Here is a 19321-nt window from a genome sequence, read left to right as displayed (position 1 = left end):
GTCACTCTCTGCTCTATGATTCATGAGGCCTGATGATGAGTCCTCTGCAGCACCACCAGCTTCAGCAACTGCGATCTGGTTCTATTTCCCACTCCATAAAGAATCATTACCTTCACTTTACAGCGAAGAACCTAAAGGCATTCATTTGCATCAATCATTATAGTATTTGTGAGAGAAGGTTTAGAAAGGGAATACAGTGATGGACATATAATACCTGGCCAGACTTTAAAGTACTGAACTGAACATTAACATCCTAGCAGCACAGAGTACTTTATCAGTTCATTGCAGGATACTCAAAACCATCTTTTTCACAAATCAAGGGCACTCTGAGTGTACAACCCACACAATAGTTTTTATCCCAAGAGACCTGAAGAGTGGGTTGGTTAAAAAAAGAAAAGGCTGACTGTTTTTCAGGATATAAATTAAATTTCTACTCAGTGGTAGAGCTGAGTTTGATGTGGGCTCTCTCTCCATGGTGCTGAGTCCATTACGTCTCTCTACCACTCCCTCTTTAATACATGATGCTCTTTGTGTTTTCCTCGAAACACCATGGAGACACATGAGTGTGTAGGCTATTAGTGCTGCTTAACCAGGCATTGTAACACATCTGCTCTTGATGCCATTCACAGTATCACGGCTCACGATTTAAAAAGTGAACAATCTCTCCTTTCTGATCACAAATATTAGATGTGTGTGAGTCATCTCCTCACGCTGAGTGTCCTCCCACACACGTATGGTCATGTTGTGCATCGTCACTTGAAAGCAATGGACTGCTGACGTCCATGAACAGTGAACACAATCTAATTATATCTCTATCACATTGAACTTACTCTTGAATGTCTGAAAAAAATGAATGATATTACAAAAACACATATGACAATTAGAAATATGTTTTATTATAGGATAATATAAATAGTTACATATAGGTCTACAAAAACAAAAGATGATTGCACTGGTCCAGCCAGGTGCTATACGGAGTATAACTCCTTACATAATATGAAATTGCAGCATACTACTGCAATTGGTTTATCGAGAAGGATCACAATTCATTGAATCTGACACATCTCGGGTTTGTTGGGTTTGTTGTGCTTGGTGCTTGATTCTAGCACCAGCCGCAGGTCGCTGGTGAAGCTCGGGCGGACAGCCAGAGGATCGACGGCGGCACAGGGCGCACCGAGTCCCCGGTTCCCTCTCCTGCCTCGCTGGCCGATGCACATCGACTGATAGGTGAGGATGGATATGATCTGGTGCCGTGACGGACTCGTCTCGACAGGCATTCCGCCCAGAGTGGCTAGGGCCGTGAACACACCTTCCATTCCGGTGCCTTCTTTAGCAGAGGTTTCGAAGAACGCGACGTCCTCGCCGAGAATTTCTGTTACCTCTGACCGTCTGACGGCCCTCTGTGCCTCCAAGTCCGCTTTATTTCCGCAAATCACGACTGGTGGTACTCTCGCGGGATGTTTTAATTTGTTCAGTAACTTTGCCTTAGCAGCTTTGATCTCGTTGAGCCGCTCACAGACTTCATTGAAGGACTCTCTGTCATCCAAACTGAACACAAGCAGGAAGGTGTCACCTGGAGAGAGACAGAGAGAGCGTCACTTTAATTGTTGACAAAAGACTAAATCAATAGTGAGGTTATTATGGCATATTTATGTTAAATTATATTCCTAAAACACAAACAATTGTAGGTCTACAGTTTCTCTTTAAAAAATAATAGTAAACATCTTAGCCTACTTAACACAACTGCAATGCTTTTTAATAATCACAGGGCTTACCTGTCAGTATGGATAACCTCCGTTTAGCAGGGAAGTCCCTCTCGCTTGCAGCGTCCAGAAGATCGACCTGATATGCCTCCCCTCCTATGTGGAACAGTTTTCTGTGGAAATCCTCGGTTGTGGGTTCGTAGTGCTCTTCAAACTTCTTACCCAAGAACCACTGGAGGATGTTGGTTTTACCTACTTTGGGTGCGCCAAGCACAACTATTCTGTGACAGTTCCTGGGCTTGGTCAGACCCAACTCCAGCAGATCCACGGACCTTTTTGGGAGTTTATCAGTCGAAACCTGCCGATTGCCAGAACTCGATCTACTTGCAACCACTCTTTTATCTTGTTGTCTCCAGAGCCCTTTACCCGTCTTGATGATGGCCATGCCTGTCTTCGATATGTGTGAGACTTTGGGGTTCTGGGCTACTGGGGTAAGGGCTGCGCTCTTAAGAACTGGGTGCGTAATGCCTGATTGAAGATGCCCGGTGAGAGAGTTGAACATTTCGAGGATGCCATCAACGGGAAGGTAAATCTTCTCAGTTGCGTTCATCTCCACGTTCTGTGAAGCGTCTCCAGGCTAAAATCCTAGCAACCCATTTGCTTCCCTATGTGTGCGCCGAAACAGAGCCGGGTGTCACCTCTTTATACACCCACACCAAGCGCAGTGCCTGCGTCACCGTCTCATCCAGAGAACACACTCCTTTTATAGAAGCCCAGAGCACCCCCAAACAGAAAAAGCACCCAAGATCTCTAATTTAAACAAGTGTGGTTTTTCTTTAAAGTTATGAGCTCTAGATAAGTCTGTAAATAATTGGAGAGAAGAGTTTTCCAAATGTGTTTAAAAAGTATATAAATCAGAGTTTAAATTATGCTTTTGAACATTTTGGCTTGAGACAATTAACTTTTTTTTTGCTAACTTTTTTTTTTTTTTTTTTTAACAGCATTCTAATCTTTTCAAACCTAACTGATATAGGACAACTATTTTTAGCATCTCACATTCAGGTGTTTCCTTTCTTATTATTATGGATAAATGGCTGAATAAACTGATGGACAGTGTCCAGATAACTGCCCAAATCCCTGGTGTCATTAACACAGGAGTAGTGAGCATTAATTAATTGTGTTCATTCTGTTCTTTTACAATGCTGTCATAATCATTTGGTTTGTTTTCAGTTCAATGGTGGCCTGTTAATTTAATGTAAAAGAAAAAAAAATAGTATTTTTTTATGTTTATATAAGCATTACACATCATTCTCCCAGCAGAAGCCACTTGAAAATACGTGTCTGCACAGCCTGACATAACTGCATCTGTTATGTGCACAGTAGCAACCCTCATAGTTTGCTGCAGTGATCACGACGCTCTCAGTGTCAAGACTGCAAACAGCTCACTCTCTGCTCTAGGATTCATGAAGCCTAATCATGCAATCTGGTTTCATTTTCCATATATAAAGACATTTAAAAGATTGCTGGGGACATAAGGGCATACATCACTACATTTACTTTATAGTGAAGAACATGAATGCATTCATTGCATAAATAAATATGGTATTTCAGAGTGATTGTTTAGTCAGGGAACACAGTGAAAGCACATGCCATACCTGCCCTGGTTTTAAATTACTGAACCTCTTTATTTATTTTGACTATTGTTTGTTTGTTGAACTGACTGTATGGGCTGGGAAGCTGCAAATGAATTGCCCACTGGGATTAATAAATTGTCTGAACTGAACATTTGAACGGTACTTTGTCAATTGTTTGCAGGAGCCAGAACATACTGAATGACTGCAGCTTTTTCTCCATCAAACCATCCTTTTCACAAGCCAAGGGCACTCTGAATGAACAGCCCACATAGTTTCTTTCTGGAAAGCTTAAGAGTAGGTTGGATATGCAATCGTACAGAAAGAAAATACTGATTGCCATGGAGAATGCAATCTCATTTCAACAAGTGCAGTTCAGAGAAAACAGAAAACCATGTCGTGATGGAAAATGTAATAGAGATTTGCCCTGAAATGTATGATGGTGTACTGGAGGAAGACAAACAGACTGGCACAATCCTGTTATTTGCAGTATTGACAACTAAATATCTTCTGAAATAGAAAAATATCTACAACAAAACATAAGACAGTGAGTCATTATTTATTAGTGGGCTCCATGAACTCCCCGTATAGCTGCTTCATGCTTGTATACTGTACATTTCTTTGTATGTGAATGACTTCTTGGAAACAAAAGGAATATTTGTTTATAGCCTACATAATATGATATAAAACATGACCATCAGTGTATGCATTGTGTAAATGTGAACATGAAGTGTAAAGTATGTTGAGTGCTTGAAAGACTAATCAATTTACCATGAATTATTTCTATACTTCATGTAGGAACTTTATGGTAATTTCTGTATTTTTAAATCTTGGTCAAATATGCGTTCCTACATATTTTTAATAAAAAAAAAGATGATTATTTTTACACATTTAGTGGTATAGGGTCTGAACGACCCCAAACAATGAGGAAGTGAAGCCGTCAACCACGCACAAGTGTTAATGCTACAACTATAATTTCCCTTGGTGAATGGCTTATGTATCGTTATAATTACCAAACTGTCCTCAGTCACAGTACAACGTCATACTGGATTAATGGCTGCCAATTATGCACTACACTCCTTCACACACTGGTTACATGAGTAAATATAGAAACCCCTTTTGTATTTATAGAAATTAATGGACTGCATCATCAACCCATCAAAGTGTCACATACTGTAGCATCATCTTACACATTGTTCACTGGAACCAACAACATACAATATATACATGACCAGGTCATCTGGACCTGGAATCAAACCAGGGACAGATTCAAACCTCACTTTACCATTTTATTGTAGTGCGTTGTTGGTTTTGTTAAATATTAAAATGAACTAAATATGTAAAACTAATTATTGGTCTCGTTGTGGGGATTTTTAAGCACTACGCAAATGTGGTAAGACAAATGATCATTTTTCAAGGCACAAGAAACCAACCAGTACTCTAAAGCTGAATTGATAAAGTTTGCTAATTGATTAGGTGATTAACAGAAAATGAATAGGCAAAATGTTTTGATAATTGAAAAGATTATTTAAGTCACTTTTTAAACCATGTTTTTGTATGAGATTCTCAAATATGAATGTGTGCTAGCTTCAAATAGTAAACTCAACATCTTCTGGTTTTTGACTGTTGGTCAAACAAAAAGACATTTGAATGTGCTAAATTGGGCTCTGGGAAATAATGATGGACCGTTTTCTACTATTTTCTGAAATTGTATTAACTAAACGATGGATTGATTAATAAAGAAAATAACCATTGGCCCTAATGATAACGAATATAATCATTGATTACCGCAATACAGTACTCCTAATGATGGAATATTACCTTGCCTGAGGTTTTCTGAGTGTTAATTACTTAATATAGGCCTAGACTACAGAAAAAAATGGAAGGAATAGGATAAAACACAACTTTACAATAAATGAGCACAATATCATATTTTGACAAAGTCAAAAGGACCCGTTATAATTGATAATTGATTTTACTATTGATATTATGGAATTGTACTGTAGTAGTGAACATTTTTTTTAATCAAATTATGTAGAACCAACTGATATGGAAAACCACTAGAGGGCAGCAAAGAGAGACAGAATCCATAAAGTGAAGTTTTAGAAACAGGATCCTCCAGTGGAGAGAAAGTGATCAGTGATTACACACATTCATGTGGTTTTTTTGGCGCACAACCACAGTAAGTCAGATTTCCTCTCCTGTGTTGACGTCACGGCCGTGCAGTAGTTATTTATCAGTCCTGTCTCCTCCCCCTCTGTTTTCCCAGGCCTTGCCTGCATGTCCCCCCTGCACTGACCTCATCAGGCCTTTGTTGGGAAACAAAGAGTATTCAGGCATCTGTTTTCAGTAGAAATAAAGACATAGGGTGCACAGAGAGAAGGAGGGCTGGAGGAGGTATGGAGTTGGGCTTGACAGACCTGATCAATGAGAGTCACATGAAAATGAAACAGGGAGCTGCAACAAGAAAATGTATAATACCACACTACTAACTGTGAAACCTTTATTAGAACCTGAAGTGTCCTGTTTAAGAGGCAGTTTCTCTGCTTGATAAACTTACGATTACTGTCTCCAAGAGTCATGCCTTTGTTGTTTCAAGGTGGAGCTGGTATTTCCTGTATATCCTGCTCAGTCAACCAGCCACCAGGTCTACTGCTCTCTGCTGCTTCTCCCTCGGTTAGGTATTCATTACTCACTCAACGTCACCATATGAACCTTCTGTACTTTCATATAGACAGCTTAGTAGGCAGAGATTAGTTTGTGTATTTAACTGAATCCAAGCCAAGTAGGCCTATACAGAAAATATTTAGGCCTTGTATAATGCATAAGGATGTGACTTTGACAACATCCCATTAGCTGTGATAAATAAGTAAAGAGCAGAGATGCAATGATGAAGCTGCTGAAACGGAAATGTGGTGTGTTGTAGAATCCCTTTGGGATGTTCACTCACTCTGCTAGGAAGAGTTACCAGCAAGCTCTTTAAGGGTCTGTGGTACTCACTAGACCCCATCCTATTGCATTTGTTTTTACCCTGTACTGTAGTGCAAAACTATAATATCCCATATCTCTCTGCCTGCGTAGTTTCTGATATTTAGATATTACATTATTTTTGAACAGATCTGCTGAAATGTAATATAGGATCACTGTTGTTCTTTCAGATATGAGACAGGGTGTTAGCAGATTTGTCCTAACAGTGTGTCTTCACTTACGCCGCACATTCCGTGATTGTTTAGTTTTGTGCTGTGTGGTGCAACCTGTGTGTGATTCTTCTGTGTGCTCTGATCACCTGATCCAGTGAGCTCAGATGCTATTCCATCAACCAGTGAAAGGGTTAAGTCTGACTCTGCATACACCGAGCAGGCCTCCCTCCCACTTCTCTTCCCCTCCATCCATTTTTACTGTGTGTGTGTGTGTGTGTGTGTGTGTGTGTGTGTGTGTGTGTGTGTGTGTGTGTGTGTGTGTGTGTGTGTGTGCGTGTGTGCGCGCGTGTGTGTTGGGGAGAGGCGGTGCCGTCTGCAAGCCTGGATTGTGATATGCACACAACTATGTTTGATAACAAAACAGCACCGCTGCGGTTTAGTTTTGGATTCATTTTGTGCACATACCGGCTTTCCTCTGCACTTGGAATATTTTTTTCACTCTAGTTCATTTCTCTATCCGAAAGCTACGGGATAGCCTACGTCGAGAGGCGGAGGCGTTTCTTCTTCCACCCAAAGCTTCCCCAAGTCGGGACCCCACTGGCGCAGTAGGCTATGTCATGAAGGTAAGAGGGTAGCAGAGGGGATCGGGGGTCGCTGCGGTTGACTGTTTTTTCTTATTATTCTGTCGAGGTTTCAACTTTTAAACTCGGAAGCATAGCTGAGTCACGGTCGCATACTTCACCTATACCCGACCATCCCGTTTGACGCAACGTGCTGTAGGATGATGGCTCCGGTCGTCCTAGTTTGGGACAAAAAGGACATAAGTTGATCAAGAGCTGTGTTTTCATCCAGCGGTTTTAGTGGGGTTTAATTTTTTTTTTTACCACACATCTGTAGGTCATAATAAAACATACCTGGGCGAGCATGTAGGCCTGATCTAAGAACATATGCTTCCTATTAAGTGTAGATAAAGAGTGTGAAATAATGGGCTCACTTTGCTGTTTTTTTTCTAACAAGAAAATGTGCTTAACAGTAAAACTGAATAACCTAAAGCCGAAAACAGACAATTGTCTGTGACATGGTGACAAACTGGACTTAGGCTACTTCTCAAAGTATTTACTATGTCAAGGTCACAAATTATACTAAAGATGTGTGAGAAATCTTCATTTTCTTAGGAAAGATAGGATGTGCGTAATGTGTAGAAGGAATGGGCTATTTATGTGTGTAGGCTAGTGGTGGTGACTACTATCAGTCTGAGTTAAGTTATAGTAATTTTAAAGATACGTCACAAAATGAATGTATCTTTATCATGAGTGTGAGTAGCCTACAACAGTAATGGAGGCATCCAGATTAGAAATCTCAACAGGGGGAAGGTTTAATTGCCACTCTTTGATCTCTCCTGTTACAGCACTCCTCTCTCTGCCATTATCTGCATTAAAACCACCACTTTACCGAGTTTCATTTACAGGAAGTCACAGGTAGGACACATTTTAACTGACTCCTCACAGTCTCCAGCCAAGTGACCCATGGATCAGGAGATAATGGGACTGGATGGCCCGCAATGGTCACCACTTGTGATTTAACCTGTGGTCAGCTGAGCCACAAACATTTTGTCTCTTACTACCACTTCACAATCTATTTCCAGAGGCTCTCTCATAGTATGACTGATGACTGCCAACATAGTGCCGTCACCTTTTATTCATTGTATGCCCACAGCCTGCTGAGTTTTTTTCTGAGAGTTACAACTGTAATGCTTTTATCTTATTTTTCTTTATTATAGTATCAACATGCAACTGTATTTAACACCCATTATAAATCAGTTTTGTCATATTCAATATTTCCCGTAAAGCCCCCTTTTGAATATTTTGGAAATGCTTAGTCATGACACAAGACTTGACTCTTACGTGAAGGGGGTTCTTTGTGTTCATGCATGTCAGTTCTTAGATAAATAGATGAGACAGATCTGAGACTGGAACCTTATTGGTTTAACTGACTCACTGCCCCAACCGTGTAAGGAAAAGCAGTCCAATGTCCAAGGCAAAAGGATAGGTACTGTACTGTGCATTCAAATTGTGTCGATTATTAATGTAAAGTAAAGAAAAAATGCAACAAACTATAAGTGATACTGATGGACTACTGTATGTGTAACTGTGTAGGAGTTACAGTTTTGTAAGTATTTGAATGCTTTGAAGCCCAACTGCTGCTGTGGTGGCGATGTAATCAGGTCAGAAAAACAGCCCCCCCCCCCGCCACACACACACACAGATTTCTACACCGACAGGTTGGGTTGAAGTTCCTGAGTCTGAAACTAATATTTGCTTTCCAGGGAAGGAAAAAATATTCAGCAAATTTGATTTTAGGAAATAGCCGTCAATCTAGTTATGTTTGCTTACGTATGAGCAATGCACTGTATGCACTCACACAGAGCTCTTAAAGTTGTTTCAGGAAAACTGAGCCTAGGTGTTGTGTTTCACATCGCTGGGAAGTGCTGAGTAGTTTCTTCTCCTTCCAAACACAATTCCTGAGTGAAAATGTGTGAGAGTTGAGCTGCAGTCACCAGTGTTGTTAGTAACAGTACGCAAAAGGAGTAACAATACTGAAGATGGTGGTGTGTGTGTGTGTGTGTTTTATCTGTAAAAAGGTCTCTCCATTAATATTTGATATAAGAATAAGAATGTTAATTTATATCCTATCTTTCCAGCAGGAACGCATTTGTGGACATCGCTGAAGTTCCCAATAGGAGCTTGACTTCATTGCATTTTTCCACTGAACTGATCTCTAACGAGCTACCTCGCCTGAGGCAACACAGTGGGCTAGCCTGCTGTTAGACTATCTTTTGCCACCTGTAAAAAAACACTACTGCCATCATGCAGACCTCATCGCTTCGCCGGCAGATGAAAAACATGGTCAACAACTATACGGAGGCCGAGATCAAGGTCCGAGAAGCTACCTCCAACGATCCGTGGGGTCCTCCCAGCTCGCTCATGTCTGAAATCGCAGACCTGACCTTGAATGTAGTGGCTTTCCCCGAGGTTATGGGTATGATCTGGAAGCGACTCAATGACCACGGTAAAAACTGGCGCCATGTTTATAAGGCACTGACCCTGCTGGACTACCTGATCAAAACAGGCGCCGAGCGTGTGGCCCAGGAGTGCCGGGAGAACATTTACACCATCCAGACACTTAGAGACTTCCAGTTTATGGATCGAGATGGACGTGACCAGGGTGTCAATGTCCGGGAGAAGGCCAAGCATCTGGTGGCTCTGCTGAAGGATGAGGAAAAGTTGAAGAAGGAGAGGAGCCAGGCACTGAAGACCAAGACGCGCATGGCGGGAGCCTCCAGTGGTTTAGGCTCTGGATCGCTGCCTCCTCCGTACCCAGGGCATCGCACAAGCCAGCACATTGCGCCAGGGGTCTACGGGGAGGAGATGGGCAGGTGCAGAGGCTCACCATCCTCCTTTCATTGTGAGTAGCGGGGACATCTGACATCCACACAATTATTTACATGACACCTGATTATTTTCCTGTCATTCGGACCCATCATCAGTCAGAATGAACACATGACAGGTCCCGACTTCATCAGATACATTCAAATGTGATCTTATAGATGATGAAAGTAGAAGACAGAACAGGATCTTTGCATTCCTTATTCCATACTTAATATTTTCCACTGATGATGGGAAAGAAGGCAATTTATGGAGAAGTTATCAGTTATGTATTTCTACTCTCTGCCCAGTTTGTGAGATCTGTACATCAATCAGTTCTCACCTGTGATTTCTCAATGAGGTAGATGCTATTTTGATACCAAAAGTGCATTCCAACATTTAAGCCTTGATGAGTAATAATTAATTGCTTATTCTTTTTGTCCTCTGGTGTTTCAGTTTTGCTCCCTACTGATCGTTGGTCATCTGCATTCCTTTCATTCTCCTGTTTGCAGTCGTGTCAGCTAAACTGGATTTACAAAAGAGAGGAGGCCCTGTTTGTGCTTGTCTCGATCTAATGACAAACCACAACTGGAAACCATGTTTTCATACTGTACGATCTGTTACACTACTGCAGAGATGTTGTTTAGGTGGCTGGATAATATAAGACCTAAGTGATTCCTTTGTGAGTGTGTTGGGTTTAGGACATTTGATGCCACTGACTTACCAACTACAGTAAACTGCTCAAACTTGAAGACATTGTGGAGCATCAAATAGCTGTGTGTAGCATTTGTTAATGTGGTATGACTGGTGTGTGTATCATATACTTTGGCATTTGTGTGGTCTGTGTGGTGTATGGTGTTTATTAAAAGGTGTTAGAAGTCAGTAGCAGAGCCGTGGCTTCATGAGGGCACCCGTTACTTTGATCATAGCAAGTAATTAAAATCACGTGGTCTTTATCCAGAAAAGAATGCTTCCAGGAAGACCCTACATGTGTGTGTGCCAACTTGTGTGCTGTGCTGCGTAAATGCAGTAATTTTTATTTCTTTGCAATTTTTTTTCGCTCTGCCCTGGGTGGATCTCTTGGAGATTCAGGGTGTATTTGGAGTGTTGGACAAAATGTAGATGAATGGCATGGGTGGGGGTCAAGAGATTGGGAGCAGCTAATTGCAAACGTTCTAACTATTGAGGGGCAGCACAGTGGAAATGATTGGTTTCTGAGACCTGACTTTGCCAACGAGTGGCCTGCTGACCCCTTTTAGCCCCGTGACCCACAGCCAGACTGGTCTGCTGCCAGCCCCCCCCCCAACATCCCCTCCTCGAAAACCTGGACCTGAATCCTGGAACCCACCCAGAGGATTCAGGGTAATAAGGTGGGCCCCAATCCAACCCATCCATTCCTCTGCCCCTCCACCACCCTAACTCTCAACACAGGCGCACCATTGTTCTCGGTACAGGCAGAGTTAGGCAGGCAATGCCAGCAAAGGCCCTTGACAACAGGCAGTGGAAAAAAATTAACATGCAAAAACTGTGCCAGCTACTTTCTGACCTTAAAAATCAGCTTAAAGTGTTTATTTCTTTGTTTTCCGTCTATTTCCATCTGTTGATGTTTCTGTCTACAACCCTCTGCTTCCCTTTCCTCGCTCAACACTCAATCCCCTCTACTCTTCCTCTGTCTCTGTAGCCTCCTCTTCCTCTCCTCGACTTGCTCCAGAAATGGAGCAAGCTCGGCCCACGACCAGTGGAGAAGAGGAACTGCAGCTGCAGCTGGCCCTGGCTATGAGCCGAGAAGAAAGTGAAAAGGTACCTCTAACTGAGATAACACACACTCACACACACACTGAGCACACACAAACCTCTCATCCCTACAGCACATGCGCCTGACAGAAAGAGGCTTCTTAGCCGCCTTGCTGCTGACATCTTATGTTATAATGTTGAAGTAAAACATTAATTGTCTCCCACACACCCATGCTTGGACACTATCCGTCATGGTTGGGAAGCACTCCTACTGTCTGTCTTTACTAGGCCACTATTTCCCAGAACTTTTAACAGAAAGTGATATCATCAACTCTGTCTCTGATGTGGTCAATAATGGCTCTTGACGAATCGGTGTGAGCACTGTGAAGAGTGAGGCAGCTGCGAGTGAAAGAGTGAGAAGCCAGACAGGATGTGCGCATTGATCCAATCCTAAGCATCCGTGGCCCGTCCTAGTCTGCATGGCAAGGGCAGCCGTTGCCCTCTGTGACTTCTGCTTGGAATATATTATAGCGCATAGCAGTTTCTGTGATACTCCTCTGTTCCAAATCACCTTAAGCAAAATAAAGCTTTCCCTTTGATTCGACTTCCTCATAATCCTTCCTGCTTGATCCTAGCCACCTCCTACATTGGATATTGATGAACAGACCCAGCTCCAGATTGCTATGACTCTCAGCAAGGAGGAGACCCAGAAGGTACAAGTATGCTGGGAACAGGGTTGACTCTTCCTCTGCATCCTTTGCCCTATTAGCACATCTGCTGTTGTTCTATACACTGAAACCAACCTCACGCCCAAGTCTGGGCCCTTCTAAGAAACAGCTGCATGTACTACTCACTCTCCCGCCATTTGACCAATGGCCTCCGTCACCCTTGAACATGTAACTTTCTCCAGCAACTAATCAAACAAGGCTTCATCGTTCTGTTCCACTTACCATTAAATATCTCCTCTTAGTTCACTAGTATGAGATACTCATGTCAACAGTTTTTACCCTTTTACTCTGCCTGGGACACCTGTAGAATTGCATGCAATGTACTGTGAGTTTGTCCACGCATTATTTACACTTTTGTACCATTCCCTCCCCGGTTAACCCCTCTTACAGCCTGTCCAAACTGCACCTGCTGCACTGGATATGGATGAGGAAACCCAGCTCCAGTTAGCCCTGCGCCTGAGCAAGGAGGAGCACCAGCAGGTAGGGTTCATTGGGGTCGCAAAGAGATCGGTACTCGGCATCGGCCGATACCCATTGCCCAGGCATCGGGACTGAAAAAGTTGGATCGGTGCTTCCCTAGCTAAAACGGAGCATATTCAGACAGGGGGTGAATTTAGGTATATTCAGTATGAGAAAAATAATGTGTTTTTTCAACATTAAAGCATGTGAACATAATCTAGTAGAAACCCAAAATACGTTTGACCTGAAAATGAGCATCATATGTCTCCTTTAAATGATTTAGTGTGGCGCTACCTTTGATCTTTTATAGTAGTAGTGAATCCTCTTGTATGCTTTTTTTCATTTTTATGCCTTTGTGCCGGCAACAGCATCATATTTTTGGGTTGTCCATTTGTCTGTCCGTCACGTTCTTTAGAACTCGATATCTCAGAAACACCTTAGGGAAACTGCTTCCAGTTTGGCACACACGTCCACTTAGACCTAGGGATGAACTGATTAGAATTTAGTGGGCAAAAGTCAAGGTGACCTCACAAAACACCTGTTTGGCTATAACTTACATAACTCATATGCTAATTAGGACAGAATTTTATGCACGTGTAATAGGATAAAATGATGAAGTGATAACATTTTATATCCAAAAGATCAAAGGTCAACTTGACTGTGAGATCATAATGTTCTGCAAAAATACTTTTCTGGCCATTATTCAACGCCATAAGTCAGGAACAGAAGGGGAGACTTACCCGAGACTGACCGTATTTCACAATTGGTCGGATACTAATTTGGTGACACTAATCATGGGTGCCCACCTTGAAACTGTGGTGATTGTAAAGATCTTCTGTGCTGCCACGATGAAGACGTGTGTGAAGCATACATGTTTTAGAATGTGCAGCTTCTTTGTAGCAACATCCATATTTGAAACATTGTCTACTGTCATGGCTACAACTTTGTGTTCCAGCCTGTACCTCTGGTTGTCCACCACAAGCTCATTGGTTTCCTCTGTACTACTCTGTAAAAAATAGTCTCTAAGTGAAGACAGCATGTTTCTCACTGGAAATTATTCACTTGAATCATACATGTCAATATAGTGATAAATTCCATTATTAAATTCCTTCAAAGTCTGCACTAGATATATTATATGAGTCTATCACTCTGTGAATACTGTTGTATTATCTCTGGCAACCTTTTTACTCCAACTCTCAATTCCTGTCTCACTATCATTGTCTTTTTCCTCCCATTTTTCCTCTCTCAATATGCCACAAAAGAGCTGCTCTGTTCGAAATCACAGAGATGCTCTGCTCTCGCCTCTCTTTGACCACAGAATTTTCTGGTTTGTGTCCATTGTACTCATTTACCTCCGGGTCATACGTTGCCTAGGAAAAATACAAGCTGGCTTTTGTGCTTGTGAGCAGTCAATGAGTCATAAATATAGAATGATGAAACAATATGGAAATTTTGCCGGAAGCTGTCCTGCCCAAAGGCATACATATGTCTGTATCTGTTGACAGGAGCAAATCAGTCGCCAAGGAGACGAGTCAATGCTCAAGCAGGCTATGGAGGACAGCATACGTGCGATGGAGCCTAAAGGCGGGGTATGAAATATTGGGGTATGGAATATCTCAATGGGGGTGATGAAATGTAACCGTACATTGTAGTGTACTGTTGTTTTTCTAATGCTTAAACCCTAACCCAGAGAACATGTATTTAAAGACCAATGAGCAAAATTATAATGCCTTATGATAATGATGGCCAGGATTATTGGGTCTGATCAAGTTTTACATCTCAACTATTAAATGACAGATTTTTTTCTTGTTTTTTGTGGTCAGACCGCCTTCATGGACCTGGTAGACGTTTTTGCATTGCCCTTAGATCAGCCTCCAAGTGACAACCGATGGAATAATGCCACACACCAGGCAGCTGCTTGTCCCGGGAGCACAGACCCCTGGGACTCCCTGGGTGAGCCTTGAGTTAGCTGACCATGACCAAAGCAGGAGTGTTCAAGCATCGTTGTAAATATTATGTAGTGAATTATGGTCATAAAATGTACATTGTTTAGAAACATTTGCAGCCTGATTCATTTTAGGTGGCTGTTCTTCCCACAGGGATATACCATACAGTGTAGAGTTTGAAATAAACCTCATTCTTCATGTTTACAATACAATTTGTTCTGCTCACTTGATAGAACAGGAGCTTCTCTCTAATCCCCCCCCTTTTTTGTTTTTTACTAAAGAAGGCAGCACCAACACCTCGAGAGTAGATGTTCCTTGGATGGCACCCCCAACTTCCAACAGCCCCCCTCCACCATGGGAGCCCCCAGTCGACCCCTGGGATGACCCGAAGAGTAACCTCAATGCCCCAGGCCGAGAATGGCCCTACCCTGCAAACACAGGTGATACATGCACTCGTACAGCTCAGCCAAAGATACATAGGAAAAGCCACAAATATATTTGAAAATGACATAATTCAAATAATAAAATTAAATTGTATTTTGATATGTTTATAGCTTCCTCAGGAGTTGATCCATTCTCAGCACTCAAGGGAGCCGTGAGGGAACCTTCTCTCCGACCTGGAAGCCCCTCAGGTATACATTACATTCATTTTACTATTCTCATTGTTGTTCTGTGTATCCTACACAGTTGCAATGTCAGAACTCTCTCTTTTTCTGCTGCTAGATGGGGATTTGTTTGATGAGGCCATGGATGGAGGTCAGGTGAATGTGAATGGGCGAAGGGAGGACAGTCCGGAGCCATTTGATCTGTCACGTCTTGGAGAAAGCCTGGCTGCCCCCAGCCCTCGTACATGCCGGACACCTGAGGCCTTCCTGGGCCCCACAGCAGCTTCTTTGGTAGACCTGGAAAGGTTGATTCCAGTAAATCCTCCAGCCAAGACCATGAACCCCTTCCTATCAGGTATTTATTGTATTATTGGCTGAACTGTATATGCAACACTCATTTTGACCATGAAAGTGTGTGCTTTGATAGCTGCAACTTTACATTTATCAGTTCTGTGTTGATAAATCTAAGTTCACTAACTTGTTAACACAAACCTAATAGTTTTTTTCCTTTCTGTTTAGGCCTCAGTGCTCCTTCACCCAACAATCCATTCCAAACTGAGCAGCCCAAACTAACTCTGAATCAAATGGGCTCCAGCTTCACCGCTCTCCAGGGCACTTCTCTTCCATACAGTGCTTCCTTGCCCCTGCCTATGAGCCACCAGCCTGCCAGCCTCCCTTTGTCACATACTCACCCCACCCAGCCTGGTCTGGGCCTGCCAGGGAACCTCCCTGAGCCCTTGTTGCCCTTCTCTTCAGCCAGCACTGACGGATCACAGGCTGCACAGAACAGTCAGAACCCTTTCTTGTAAGGATGAACTAAACTGGAGAAAATATCTAAGAAAAAAGGGGAATGCCTTTAGGTTATGCTCTTGAAATATAACTCTAACCGCAGACTGAACTTCAGCCCAAAGGACATGTATGAAAACCCTATTCTTAGCTGTTTTTATATTGTGTTATAATACAGTAACCCTTAGATTGATGCAAGCTGGTTCTGCTCTTCACTGCAACAATCTGTCCTGATCATCTTGTCATGAATGCAATAACAGGGTTTAAAAGAGATAACACCTTTGTATTAGTAACAAATAGTGTCATGTAAACCTTCTTTAAGACCATAACCTATTGCGGATTTAATTCAGGAAAGAAAACGTACACAAAAGCACAGTTCGATAAAATTTTGTTGTCACTTTACTTAGCCACAGTTACCAGGCAAATGGATTACGGCTTTTCAAGTAGTCAACAAGTCTCCTGCTCACTCACCTGTTTGTGTGATTGGCTTAGCTGGCTACTGCTGCTACCATATACAAATATAAAAAATAGATTATTGATAAGAGACAAGAGTTAGAGACATGTTGATTCTTGAAATGTTGCTGCATCATCACGGTTAACGTTGTGGAGCTTTTGTTAGACCTAAACTGATGAGCAACACCAGTGTGTACATGATTTTACTACAGTAAAATCAATTGCTGGGGTTAACTGAATTAAATTACAGTTTGGGAGGACTGGAAGTGCTTTAGCATTTGCTACAAGCAAGGCAACATTAGAAAATGTATGAATCATGAGTTTTATTCATTGCTTGTGAACCAATTACTTTCATCAAATATAAGGGTATAATTGGAACATTGCTTCATCCTCAGTTGGTTTTATTGTTTTGTATTTTCTCATTTCCTGTGATATCAATACATTTATATGAAATCATCACAACCCAGGCACACCCCAGTACCAGTTACAGTATCTGTTGTGCACTTTATGCCCCCTGCTGGTAGAGACTTATTACCACTATGCTGCATCACTTACAATAACTACTCTGACAAATCTATTTTGTCACACTTAACCGGTAATTCAAACTGAATTGCAATAGCTAATTTTGTTATATAACAAAACTAGTGCTTACTTAGAGTAGCATGAGAATCAAACTACAGTCAGTCATGAATCCCAGCAGTTCAATATTCATCTGTACAGAGATGAATTTGTAAAAGTGACCAGTATAAACAATTGTTAACTGAAGGCAAGACCCTACAGTAGTGTTGATTTAACAAATGTTACAATGGTCAACAATACAATCATTCCATCCTGCCATGGCATAGCTAATATATCTAATTTTTCAGTGGGGCCAACACTAAACACATCATTAAATGCTCTTAAAAAATGTGTGTAAACACTCTTTGCTCACTGAGGATACTGCCATCTCATGCCAAAAGGCTTGAAGTCATCATTCAAAGTCCTGTGAGAGAAGCATCACTTCATAAGGAACAAATGTATGATGGTTCACTTGACTATGATGGACTCCAGCCAGCTCAGCACCTCCTGAAGTCCCTGTCCAGAGCGGGCACTGAGTTCCAGTGATGTGATTGGCTGTGTCGCAGATGCTATGATGTCATCCATTCTGAACAGCGACTTTATCTCTATGAGACTCATAGTGCAAGGCATGTCTCTGGAAAAGGGTGGAAAGAAAAACAAAATACACAATGGCATGAATGGCTTTCACCAAGAGACCAAATTATGATATTAGATAGCCTACATATTGTATTCAACCTTCTGACACTGACATCTTGCAGGTATGGCAAGTCGATGTAGGGACTGTATGTGTATGTGAGTGTCACCTCTTGTTGAACAGAATAAGAACAGAGGCACTGTGCAGAGGCTCAGCAGAGAGTACTGACAGCAGCTGGATACAGGAGGAGGATATCTGAGCAATGTTGGCTGAGTCCACCATGAACTAAGAGAAAACACAAAGAACGACACATTTACTCAAATAATTCCAACAATCAGTTTGTTTATCTCCATCAAATGTTGCAAATACATGCAGCATGTATACAAAAAAACATACAATGACAGAGGCGCAGTCTTTGAAGTAACTAGGCCATATAGGGCCCATGCAGCCTCCAAGCTCTCTTAATGTAACCTTCTTCTTCTTATTTAGTGTCAGGTCAGTCAGGTTGGTTCCTACCTGTGGAAATTTGAAAAGATTGGAGACAGGGATCAAAACATCAAAACTGACCTTATTAGGACCACATTATAACATGACTTACTGTAGGTAGAGTAAGAGACGGTTCCCCCAGTTCACCTGATCCTTGCAAGCTAAGCTGTAAACGTGTCAGGAAAAATATCCACATAGAGACAGTTCATCAGCTTCAAAGGCAAAAGATAGTTTAATATAATATTACAATTAGTTTTATATAATATTTAAACTGTTTATATTATATGTTTGGTCAGTTATTAAAGTGTTTTTCTAAGGGTATGTAAATTAAAACATTGTGAAATACTATTTCCTTTGGTACCATGCCACTTATTAAACTCATACGCATGTCTACAAATATTGTTTTGCAACTGTATTGTACTCAAACTGGTGAAGAATTACATGAAGGTATCGACCGATATCAGTGGCCATATATAATACTAGCTAAGATATTATATAAGTTATTGCATATGTATTTTTTAACTAGTTAACGGCTACTACTAACGTTAGCTTCTACAGTAGCTTATCAGGCTAAATTAGCTAGCTAGCTAACTAACTAACTAACTAACTATTAGCTAGCTAGCTAGCTAGCTACACAACAATTTTAACAGTACTGTATAATAACGTTTTTTTTTCCGAGTTGTAGTTCAAAACATTCATCTGGGCTAAAAGGATATTTTGTAGACGTTTCATCAACAACGTTTTTCCGACGCCAGTTGCTCCTAGAAGCAGACAAACGTCATTGTTGCTCATTTCAGTTTTCCAGCAGAAGCATAGCAAAGAGAGTGGTAGCATGTAGCTAGCCAAATTAGCTTCAGAGCCTGTCTATGGAGAGCCTGTTCACTCCCTATCTCACTCCCTATTAGCCCCATTGTACCAACCCGGAATTGTCCAGAGAGTGGAAGTTTCTCCCCTTGTTAGACATTCTCTGGTAGCTTCATGCGGCGTCATGGAGACGCTCACGTGACCATGATACGTCGCTGTGAACTTTGGT

At 41.7% G+C, this 19321-nt stretch overlaps 3 protein-coding genes across 7 annotated transcripts; 1 reads left to right on the top strand and 2 right to left on the bottom strand.

The window, feature by feature from the left end:
* Positions 1-874: 874 nt before the first annotated feature.
* On the bottom strand, positions 875-2491 carry rasd2 (RASD family member 2). The gene is made up of 2 exons (XM_039823828.1): positions 1776-2491; positions 875-1573 (listed from the first exon to the last, which is right to left on the bottom strand). The coding sequence occupies exons 1-2, from the start codon at positions 2311-2313 to the stop codon at positions 1047-1049; spliced, it is 1065 nt and encodes a 354-aa protein (XP_039679762.1). The 5' UTR covers positions 2314-2491; the 3' UTR covers positions 875-1046.
* Positions 2492-6835: 4344 nt separating this feature from the next.
* On the top strand, positions 6836-16993 carry epn3a (epsin 3a). 4 transcript variants are annotated; one of them, XM_039823877.1, is made up of 11 exons: positions 6836-7097; positions 9179-9939; positions 11581-11699; positions 12269-12346; positions 12752-12841; positions 14326-14409; positions 14644-14773; positions 15048-15206; positions 15321-15398; positions 15490-15726; positions 15891-16993. In XM_039823877.1, exons 2-11 carry the CDS (start codon positions 9342-9344, stop codon positions 16178-16180), a joined length of 1863 nt encoding a protein of 620 aa, XP_039679811.1. In that variant the 5' UTR covers positions 6836-7097; positions 9179-9341; the 3' UTR covers positions 16181-16993. The 4 variants fall into 4 exon arrangements, with proteins under 4 accessions (XP_039679811.1, XP_039679812.1, XP_039679810.1 ...); XM_039823878.1 differs by having other exon boundaries at positions 9176-9939; positions 15051-15206; XM_039823876.1 differs by having other exon boundaries at positions 9176-9939.
* On the bottom strand, positions 16919-19252 carry arl16 (ADP-ribosylation factor-like 16). 2 transcript variants are annotated; one of them, XM_039823882.1, is made up of 5 exons: positions 19209-19252; positions 18401-18454; positions 18199-18318; positions 17972-18087; positions 16919-17802 (listed from the first exon to the last, which is right to left on the bottom strand). In XM_039823882.1, exons 3-5 carry the CDS (start codon positions 18244-18246, stop codon positions 17637-17639), a joined length of 330 nt encoding a protein of 109 aa, XP_039679816.1. In that variant the 5' UTR covers positions 18247-18318; positions 18401-18454; positions 19209-19252; the 3' UTR covers positions 16919-17636. The 2 variants fall into 2 exon arrangements, with proteins under 2 accessions (XP_039679816.1, XP_039679815.1); XM_039823881.1 differs by lacking the exon at positions 19209-19252 and adding an exon at positions 19005-19196 and having other exon boundaries at positions 18401-18456.
* Between the last annotated feature and the right edge of the window lie 69 nt (positions 19253-19321).

Source organism: Perca fluviatilis, chromosome 15 (assembly GCF_010015445.1).
Source record: "Perca fluviatilis chromosome 15, GENO_Pfluv_1.0, whole genome shotgun sequence".
NCBI classification, from domain to species: domain Eukaryota; kingdom Metazoa; phylum Chordata; class Actinopteri; order Perciformes; family Percidae; genus Perca; species Perca fluviatilis.
The sequence above is the reverse complement of the archived record's forward strand: the minus strand, read 5'-3'. Positions and strand labels throughout refer to the sequence as shown.

Bases quoted from the DNA above. Each gene is read 5' to 3' on its own strand.
- rasd2 (XM_039823828.1), bottom strand. From the start codon at position 2,313: ATGAACGCAACTGAGAAGATTTACCTTCCCGTTGATGGCATCCTCGAA. The intron at 1,574-1,775 runs GTAAGCCCTGTG...GTCTCTCTCCAG, and splicing joins GAGGTTATCCATACTGACAG to GTGACACCTTCCTGCTTGTG.
- epn3a (XM_039823877.1), top strand. From the start codon at position 9,342: ATGCAGACCTCATCGCTTCGCCGGCAGATGAAAAACATGGTCAACAAC. The intron at 9,940-11,580 runs GTGAGTAGCGGG...CTGTCTCTGTAG, and splicing joins CTCACCATCCTCCTTTCATT to CCTCCTCTTCCTCTCCTCGA. The intron at 12,347-12,751 runs GTACAAGTATGC...CCCCTCTTACAG, and splicing joins GCAAGGAGGAGACCCAGAAG to CCTGTCCAAACTGCACCTGC.
- arl16 (XM_039823881.1), bottom strand. From the start codon at position 19,122: ATGCTACCACTCTCTTTGCTATGCTTCTGCTGGAAAACTGAAATGAGC. The intron at 18,319-18,400 runs GTAAGTCATGTT...AAATTTCCACAG, and splicing joins CGTCTCTTACTCTACCTACA to GTAGGAACCAACCTGACTGA. The intron at 17,803-17,971 runs GTGACACTCACA...ACCCTTTTCCAG, and splicing joins CTTATTCTGTTCAACAAGAG to AGACATGCCTTGCACTATGA.